General features: G+C 37.9%; 1 protein-coding gene across 1 annotated transcript in view; it reads left to right on the forward strand.

Annotated features, from left to right (window-relative positions):
• Positions 1-9,580, forward strand: part of igsf9a (immunoglobulin superfamily, member 9a) — a 67,249-nt gene extending 57,669 nt beyond the window's left edge. Inside the window, 1 exon segment of the mRNA XM_034095361.2 lies at positions 44-9,580. Within this exon segment, the coding sequence (XP_033951252.1) occupies positions 44-174 (131 nt within the window). The 3' untranslated portion in view covers positions 175-9,580.
• Positions 9,581-10,279: the final 699 nt, after the last annotated feature.

Below are 10,279 nucleotides of genomic sequence, written 5' to 3' on the forward strand. Positions count from 1 at the left end.
ATCACATCAGGAGAACTCAAAGATAATTTCTCTTTACCCGCAGACCTTCTCCCTCCGTTGAAGATACTGAAGCCTGCAACGTTCCTTCCCAAAATGCAGTGCTCCACTAAGGCACTCCTGGGGCATCAAAGCAGTCGCTCCGCTGAATCCGAACCAGACACTGTTCTGTTCTGACATCGCCCGCCTACGGCTCCTCTCACCTGGTGTGTCCTTTCACTTTTTCCATCAAGAGATGACGAAAAAACATGCGGCAGAAAGTGAGGTTTTATCGAATTGAATTCAGATTGAAAAAAAGGACAACAAAAGCAGTTTAGAGGGGTTTTCTGCTTGGTTTCTTTGTTACACAGTTAGAATATAAGGGTTTTCAACAAAACACGTCTCAGGAAAAATAATTAGAGACACAAAAAGACCTCTACCCTTCATGCAGAGATGTACAAAGTTAGTTTTCTTTGTGACCGTCCACCATCACGCTCTTGGCATTTTCTTTTGAGACAGTCTGCCAACCTGCCAATGTGAAAGCTTTTTGCCGTGCTGATGGATTCACCACGTTTTTCTTCGTGTGGTTTGATATGCATTCATCATCCAGGGATGAGTCAGTGGCCACACAAGGGAGAAAACAATCTCAGTTATCATCAAGTGACTCAGGCCGGGCATGATTACGTTTCTTGATGGCATCAATCACATTTGAGATCAACATTAGCTGCTTGTGAAATGCCAATAAATAAGTAAGATAAATAGAATAAGAAATTCTGCTACACTGGTACTTTCATGATAATACGGATTCGATCATTATCTGCTTTCTTTTGCCTTTTTAAGAAACTGCATTTTGGAATCTTCACCATGTGTATAAAAGTCTTATTTTTCTCTCCAGGCATCTCTTCGTTCAGCGATGCAAGACCTTTAATTTGGTAATTGAAGAAGATCAAGTAAACTTTGAGGGTCCTTGTTGATTATTTTATGGACAGAAAGGGAAATTAGCTTTTTTTTTTTTCTTACGACTTACAAAAAGCCAATTCATCCACTCGATGAGCCCCAGCCTGTTTCACACTCACCTACCTGTTGTCATTGACACATGGGAGAACACGGAGGTGCTGCTAAGTGGAACCAGGTAGTGAACACGTCCCAGACTTTTCAACATTCTTTTTTTTTTCATCGACTTACAATGAAATTAAGAGTTACAAGCAAATTGTGAAAGTAAAATAACATTTGAGTGCTCAGTCACATCACTATTTACTGTATAACAACAAAAGACCCAAATGAATTCATTTAAGGGGAAAGCGTATGTTAAATGGATTTACTCCAACATATCTGACTTTGTTTCAAATATTATGGAAGTGCCCAAAAAACCGATCTTTATCGTTGGCTAATATTCATTTTAAAGTTTCTATTATCTCATTAAGTTCCCTAGGCAAACAATGGGGTACAATAATTGGTCTTTGGCAGTGGCGAACCGTCAGGGCCTTCAAGGTATTCAGAGAATACCCTGGAACACTCAGATAAAACAAAACAAAAAATCGATTTAATTATATAAATAAAATGTAATCGAATGTATATAAAATGAATAAATGAGAATGGTATCTGTGTTGTTGATCTGTAATATTACAGTGTTACGTTGATTTGTTTGTCCTTCTCGGACCATGCACTACGCATTTCAGTGGTTTTGTGTTAGAAAAGAAAGCAACCAATCAGATCTTGTTCTGGGTCTCTGGGTAGAAAGACGACAATTCAGTGAAAAGACGGACATTATAACGCCGGGGGGGGAGGGTGGTGTGTGTGTGTCTACAGAAGGTCCACTTGTGATAGACACGGTTCGCCACTGGTCTTTGGGTACCCACATTGCAACTCATTCACTTCATGGATGTATAAAGACAACTGGATGCATGGTTAATGACAGGCTTTGAAACCAATTGTACATATAGTATTGGTTCAGTTGTAAACCAACCTTTGTCATTACGTTTTCTTCGGCATAATCAACTTCCTGTCAAGACATATTTTTATAGTGGCCAAATGGTTGTTCTACAACTTCTGTGTCAGTCACCCAATCGGGCCTAAAAATGCTTTTTGCTGTTGGCTTACATTGAGTCATACTAAGTAACTTCGGCAGAAATGAACAGTGCCTGCCCTGCCTCAAAACCTGTATCCAGTTCTCTTTATACAGCACAGTCATTTACTGTCTATAGATCCCTTTATTCGGATGCAAGGTTAAGAAACACTGGAGCCCTTGTTCTACCGATCAATAGAAGTTACTAATCTGGCTCAACAAAGCAGTTTTTTTCTTTGTGCGACATCGATCAACTCTGAGAACAAACAGGGACAGCCTTCAATACTGAAAACAGTTATCTTTGTACATCCATGAGTCATGTTTGATTATTTGTTGACTGAGCAGGCTGCTTAGACGAGAATATTGTTGACTTTCTTCAAGAGTAAGAAGCACAAATGAATTTCTGGTGTGATTGGGTACACACTGTATATGTGCTATGTAACCTGTGTTATATATTGATATCGGAAGATTTAACGCATTTGAAACCATTGATCTGGCCAAGCTCTACTTTCCAATGTCGATTCAGTCTGTTCTTGTTAGTTCTGGGGATACAACTAGCAACTATCCTGGTATACAACCTGCCACCACTGCCCAAAACCTGCTGAGAGGATCACGCTCATGCCTCATGCTCTCTTTTCTTGTTCAACAATGAAAGAAAAATGAACATTGGGTTTTGCTTGCCGCTCTAGCTTAAGGCCTTCACATTAGTCAACCAAATAATTAACTCAGAGCTCCACAGCGTACAAAAGCATGGTGGAGTATCCATCCTATAATTGAAACTCATTCATAGAGGCTACATTTACTGCACATCAATGTTTCACTTCTTTAAGACAATTTCATTTTCAGTTGTACACATATTGTACTCTGTAAATCATCAAACCACCATGCGATGCTCTGGGGATTTGTAGTCAGCACTACTTTGTTGCCCACAAATCTAAATATTGTGCTTGCAATACATCAAATAATGTGTGCATTTTTTATTTTGACATAAATATTTTTTTTTTAAATATTTCTGCCTGCTTTTGATGAAAACCTTAATAGTGGAATCAATCGGGGAAGAACCTGAATGTTATTCTGCCAGATTGTTCTCTTATTTTGTGTACTTAGTGGAATTAGCTTTAAATAAAGTATGCTTTTATCACGATTATCAAGCAGCAAATCAATTATTTGTAAATGCCAGGATGCCACTGTTCAAACTTGACACAATTTATTGTCTGAAGAAAATAAATGTCAAATTCTAAAGTCTAAATATATATTGCTCATATTTCCTTGGCAACTTACCATAATGACTGAGTAACTGTTAATGTCAAAGTGCTGTGCAATTCTGCAGACTGGAGACTAATAATTCAAATTAAATGTGATTTAAACATTTTAAAATCCCTCAGATGGCAAGTACATGTTTTTCTGAAAAATTCTACAACCATACAGTATATGGTAATTTCCTCAATTTTTACCAGAAAAATACCAATATTTATTTTAACTTTGACAGACTAGTTGAAACTCTATTCAGATTTTACTTTTAATATTCCTACACATTCAAAAGTGTTCCTTTGTCCTTCAAGTAGTGAGTTGGTGGCAGTGTCCTTCGAATTAGTTGAACAAGAAATAATGATAATGACCAAAAAACCCACCAAAGATAGAAATGTGAACAATCTGATTCAAATGTAAGTTGTTTGAGACTCCTCTTTACTGTGACTCGTGGGAATCGTTCAGCTAAGGTCTTATTTGAGGTGAAGCAAGAGTCTTAGTTAGCGCGACTCTTATTTAGACTCATCTGTCAGCGTTTAGACTGTTAAGCGGCGCTCATTGAGACTTCAAATGCGACTCTTGTTAGGACTCATTGAGCAAAAGCCTCGTTTGGTCTCATTCGATCAGAACAACTCTTTCAAAATGTGACTCATTTATCTGTCCACAAAACTCTTGAGTATACTCTTGTTCAGCGCAACTCCTATTGAGAAACGTTCATCGCAACGCCTTCAAAGTAGTTCTGTGTGCTCGTTGTTCAGACCCTGGTTGAGACTCTTCTTAAGCACACATCTTGTTTGGACTCTAGTTTAACTCATGTGGACTTCCCCGTCAGCCTCATTCTCACTTACACTCTTTTTCAGTGTGACTCTTGTTGAGAAACGTTCACTGCAAATCCTGTTCAGACTTGTTGAATGCAATTGTTGTTAAGACCGTTGTTGATACTTCTCCTTCGTAGGAGTCTTGTTGTGATCCTTGTTGCACATCTCTTTTTTTACCGTGACCTGCATTTGGATAAATCTGTCAGCATTCCGATTAATCTACTCTCTTGTTCAATGTGACTCTCGTTGAGCGAAGCCCCCCTGAAGAGAGGAACAAGTCAGCAACAGACGCTTGCTCAGTGAAGTAACCCAGGAACACAAAGCACACCCACTGAGTCGTTCACAAGCACCAAGCCTCACTGCGCCGTAAAGACACACACTTTCCCGTCAATGTATTTGTCACTCAGAGCCAGGTTGACTCTGAACTCAAAGAAACTCTCTCAGTTGGTTCCTGGATGACTCTTTGGGAGGTGGCAGGTGAACATTATTGAAGTAACTAAAAGAAAAAAACAGACTTCTCACTAGTCAAAAACCAGACCTGATTTATAGGGGATGATTCTAATGAATACCTCTTCATTCGTCACACACATGTTCATGATGACCGCACCGCACACAGTTACATTTAGCCCTTATAAGTATTTGTACCATGCAGCCCGTTCTTCACATTTGGTCTGTCCTGGGACTTGTACCGGTGACTCTTCGGTTCCCAAGCCAGACTGAACTACCTGAAATACCAACTTTTGACAATATCTATGTAAGCAGTATCGATTATTAATGATCATTTTATCTGTATTCATGTGTAGTTTGAAGCACACTCTGTGCCTGTCGGAGCTCAAGGAATAGTTGAATCAGCTTCCAATTAAACTAGATTACAGAACATGATCGGAGGTAATGGAGGTAACCCTCTGCCATTCCATTTGTTTAGCCTCGTATGTCACTTGGGCATCAGAGATGAGGGGTCGGTACACGCACGCACGCACGCACGCACGCACGCACGCACGCACGCACACACACACACACACACACTTACTTCTTTCTGTGTTGGCAGAGTACAGTTTTGCTGAGAGTGGTAATGACTGTACGAGTGCCGCCCTGCTCATTTCAAAGGCAAAGACTCGTGGCATTCAGACGACAAATTAGTTTGCCTTTTGACAGTTTTTACAACAACGTGTGCATTGTGTGAATTTTTCAGCGGCGTGTTAATTGAAATTCAGGCTTTCTTCCGGGCTCAATCCTGCCATCACACAAGTGAGTGGTTGTTTGTGATATTATTCGTTAATTTCATCTCTCGATTCCTTTTCTAATAGTTTTCTTGACACAATGACAGCTCGATTCAGCTTTGTATAGAGAAAGCGAATAAGTCTGGAGCAGGGATGGGAAAATGGCGGCCCGGAGGCCTCATGCAGCCCCCACCTCCTCTTTTTGCGGCCCTCAGATTAATTTATAAACAATGTAATTCATACTTGTAGTACTGATACCGTCCACTAGACTCCTAGTTATGTTGTGAGCTGCGTACATGATTTCAAATACCGGCGCTGAGGAACAGCAGAGTGCGGGCCGACGGGTGTTTGTGTTGACATTCCCCTTATTGTGGAATAAGGGGAATGCAGAGACTGGCTACAAGTGTCTTAGGTTCAAGTTAGACAACTAATGTCATCTTAATGGTTAATCTCAATGCACACATTTTCCGTGCTTTCCAATAGTTTACAATAGTTTTATTCCACTGTTAAATAACCTTTTCAATACAAACATGCCAATGTCATACAAAATGTCAATGAAGATGTCAGACTTAGTATATTTGTTAATAATTACATACAATACATGGAATTTGTGTGTGTGTGTTCCAAGTGAATCTGCGGCCCCCTGGTGGCCAGTACATCCATTTTGTGGCCCCCACCACCATCAAAGTTGCCCATCCCTGGTCTGGAGGTATGATGCTATATATCGCTTTTGATGTTTGTTGTGTTAGTTGATCTTTGACACAGATGTTTCAGGCGCTGATGGTTTGAAGTGACAATTTGTTTTCTTTGAACCTTTATTCCCAGTTACCTCATGGAGCACTATATGCGAGTAATGTATGCATGATTAGACAAACTATGGATTATGAGATTTCTGTCCTGGTTTTTTACGATAACAGGGTTTCCAACAAGGGTTAACAGGGCTAACCCTAACCCTAAGGCAGACACTAAACTTCATGGCGTCCCTTAATCAATCAAAATGTCTTAATCCCAGAGGGAAATTACATTTTCTGACAGTTGTACCATATACAAATAGAACAAGTTGAACTGAAAATGTGCAATAAATGTCCTTGTAGCAAAGAGATCTGCTAATTAGCTGTTGGTTGAAAATGCCTATCGCCTTGGTTTGTAGATTTATTTTCAACACCTAAATTACTTTGCTCTAACTATGGCTGCTTTACAATAAATGCCAACCCTTGTTTTTCCAATTAAAAGCTTTCAATTTGAAGCATCATGCTGTTGTATGAAATGTTTGGTTTGCATTAGCAGTATCTCCATACAGCCCCGATAGGGTAAACAGTGAGGGTGTTGTCAATGCGATACAATTAAAAACAGTGACTTGCATATGAATTGTTTATTTTGAATTATAATGGATGTGAAGACTTTTCCAATGGCCTTGCCTCGAACAATGAAAACCAGTTAATTAGAGAGGTAATGGGAAAACAGCTTCCACTTAAAAATCCGACCATTATTGAAATGAAAAAAGGGGTTTGATGTAATGTAAATATCAATACTGTGACTTTGAAAAAAGTTCCCAAGAAAAAGCTTGCAGAGTGTGGTTGGATTTTGCATATTTACATATTGCCTGTAAAAAACAATAGGCTAAGAAGGGACTTAGTGTCGATATTGATTGGCCTTTACGATAGCCAGTAGATTAATTAGCTTTTTACTCCTGGAATTGATCAAAGAATGAGACGGGGAGAAAAATGATGAAGAATTTGAATATTATTTGGTAAAAGTAATTAAGTGGATGCAAAATTTGTGTACAAACCTGTTTGGAAAGAATTATTTTTTTAGTAGTTTTCCAAATTAAAACTACTAAATTAATCTTTTAAATGCTTTTATTTCTTTCTCGACAATATGGCATTTGTTGACCAACAAAAAACATATATCATTCAAAATGTTGATTTCAAGGTCAATTTCCAAGTCAAGCTTTCCCAGTATTTAAATGACCTCCATTATGGTAAAGTCATTCAGTCGTGATACCTGAAGGCAAACGTAATTAAAAGTTCACAATGTTTTTTCCTCTTCAGTGGAAGCTTTGCTTTGACATGTCATTCACAGAGAGAGAGTTCCCTGATTATGTGCATTATAAAGTTGAAACACAGAAATCCTTCAAAGTTCAAGCAGTCCAAAAGTTCATCGACAGAAAGCGAGAAAGCTAAATAGTGATTTAACGATTGTCGGTTAATTTATTGAAAAGCAGCAAAGCCGTATCATTTATTAGGATTTGTTGATTTTCACAGTTCCATATGATATCAAATGTGTTTTTGGACCATTTATGGTACTAACATACCATTTTAATATATTAGAAATGATGTGTTTGTTTGATTCTTGTCAAGCAAATATATGGCGGACGACAGGACAACGGCCCAAAACATATCTATTGGGAGGAACGCTTCAAAACATGCAACTATAAGAACACCAATGTGGTAAATCACATTCAAATAAAGAAACATGTTTACCAACTGGACAACACATGTGTGGCATTTAGAAAACATTTACCAACTTGACTGAACATGCGCAAAAGCACTGCATTAATGGGACGCTGCAAATCAAAACCCCTGCAAGAAGCTCAAAACACAATCTTGACATTCAGCGATTATAAAGTCGTCCATAAACGCTGCGCATGTTCCGTCAAGTTGGTGAATATTTTGAAAATGATGCGCTTGGGTTTTCATGTTGGTGAAAACGTTTCTTGTGTGTTTTGGCACATTTGTGTTTTTGCATCTGTCGGCCACCGTACAAAATAACAACACGGTACGGTACATTGAACTTAACATCTTGAGGGCTCACCACAACAAATTCACCCCTAATTAGTTCACCGCTCAAATGTACCATTTGCTTTCCGCTGTGATTGAGGTGTTTACATTTAATTTAACCTTGCCGACATAATTATTTCTGAGTACTCCAGCCGGTATTTTCTTTTAACTTTTAATCCGGGCATGGCAATTAGCGCTTGTTGCCCACGATAAGCCGCGACTATTATCTCCTGCCAGGTGTAATATTAGTGTGATTATCAGCTATATTTCCGTAGAAATATGGCGGGAGTTGGATCATTTAAAGATGGGAACCTTAATGGGAGTTTTTCAATCAGTCTATCTGCACATCCAGCACTGAGAAGCGAGAATTCACAACATGTAAGCAAAGTTAATTACTGCAGCGAAAGCCTCCCAGCTGAGTGTGGAATAATAGCATCAGGGGAAAGAATGACTTTTATTCTTTTGTATTGGCTCACCAGTACAGCAGCATCTTTCTTAACCTCTATTCCACTTTAATCAGGCAATTGCCCAAGAGACTTATTTTCTTTTAGACACATCTATGTTCTTGTTATCCCGAGGGCGATAACCTTGTGTTTCTTCTGTCATTGATTACAAAGTGTGCTCCCCCAAATTGATGTACTTTTTTATAATATGTCCTTGACAACGCACCCGTGCTTCAGCTGAAATATCTCAAAGTGCACGACGATGATATCACAAAGCACTTTTAAGGTGTCTGAATTGTTTTAATATGTCTGATAACAATTACTCATTTTCATTAACTTACATGTACTTGAAATGGAAATATTTTAAGTGTGGACTTTGATGAATAACTAAAAGGGAAGGAATATATGTACATGTTATATTATGAGGAATATTGGAATATATATATATATATAGATATGAGATTTCTATCAAATCAAGCATTAAGTTGTATAATGTATTTATGGAGATTGCAGTAGTGTTTACAGCAATATACTGAAACTAAACTCATTAAGATTGTGAAATACTGTATGTCAAGATGTCTTATGAAGTACTTTTGTTTACGTTTGAATAAGGATAGTGAGTTTTTAAATATTGGCTTAAAAAACATTTTTCCATGTCATAATTTGGTTTATTTGTACATTTTGATTGTATAAGCACATTTTGAGTTTAAGTGTTTTGTGTAATTGTTTGTCTTGTAAAACCATACCATTGAAACATATGCTGGATATATATATACTTCTGATATTCAATCCCTGAATCAGGGTTTTCATCATTTCAAATATAAATGCAACATTGTAAGATTAACATTTAAAGACTTCATGTACAGTGCAATTAGCTTTTCTTGCATGATATTTTCACATGTATACGTAAATCTCCTCTACTGCCTCTTAAAACTGATTTATTTTTTCCTATGTCAAACATATTTTAAAGGACAGAAATTTATGCAATGGATTTTGTTTTAATGAATAAACATGAAGCATTTTTACCTTTCATAGCCTCTGGTTTTTGAACTTCCTAAACCGATTGATATTCCCCTTTGGCCATTTTCAGTGTTTTGCATACGCACTTTCAAAATCAATAAACCTCGTTGATCAGAACCCCTTTGAACATGTAACTATTTGGGGGAAATGTGGGCGCCCATTGGCATGAAAATGACTCGGCAAAGTTCATTTTCAAACTATTTATACAAAAAAAGTTATCCATTCATTTAGTGAATTTCTTTGACAGGAAAGGTTTTAAAGATTTTTGATTTTCGTTTTTATCCGCCTCTGAAGACAGTTTCTTTTTCATCTCCATCTCATTTGGATTTTGATCATGGCAGGGTGCGATTACCCGAGATCACTACTGAAAACCGACTGAATTCGCAGTAGCTTAATGTCAGCAGGTAAGCCCTTTAGCTGGCATATAAATTAAAGATGGAGCTTTCTTATTGGACGAGGAATAAAAAGGTCTATTCAAAACTAAGTAAAATGTTCCTAAACATAGCAAGAACATTCAATATCCATTGGTTCCGCAACCAAAATGGCTCATTACTACATTTAAAAAGGTTGACTGACTTTTTCTTCCTCACAGTGATACCCAATAAGACTCAGTGTTTAGCAGTTTTCGTGGTGCCTGACAAACCGTCTTTGAAATCACTGTGAAGCTCGCGGTCCAGCAAGTACCTCAAGTTTAAAAAAAAAGCACATT

This window comes from Pseudochaenichthys georgianus, chromosome 12 (assembly GCF_902827115.2).
Source record: "Pseudochaenichthys georgianus chromosome 12, fPseGeo1.2, whole genome shotgun sequence".
Classification (NCBI taxonomy): Eukaryota; Metazoa; Chordata; class Actinopteri; order Perciformes; family Channichthyidae; genus Pseudochaenichthys; species Pseudochaenichthys georgianus.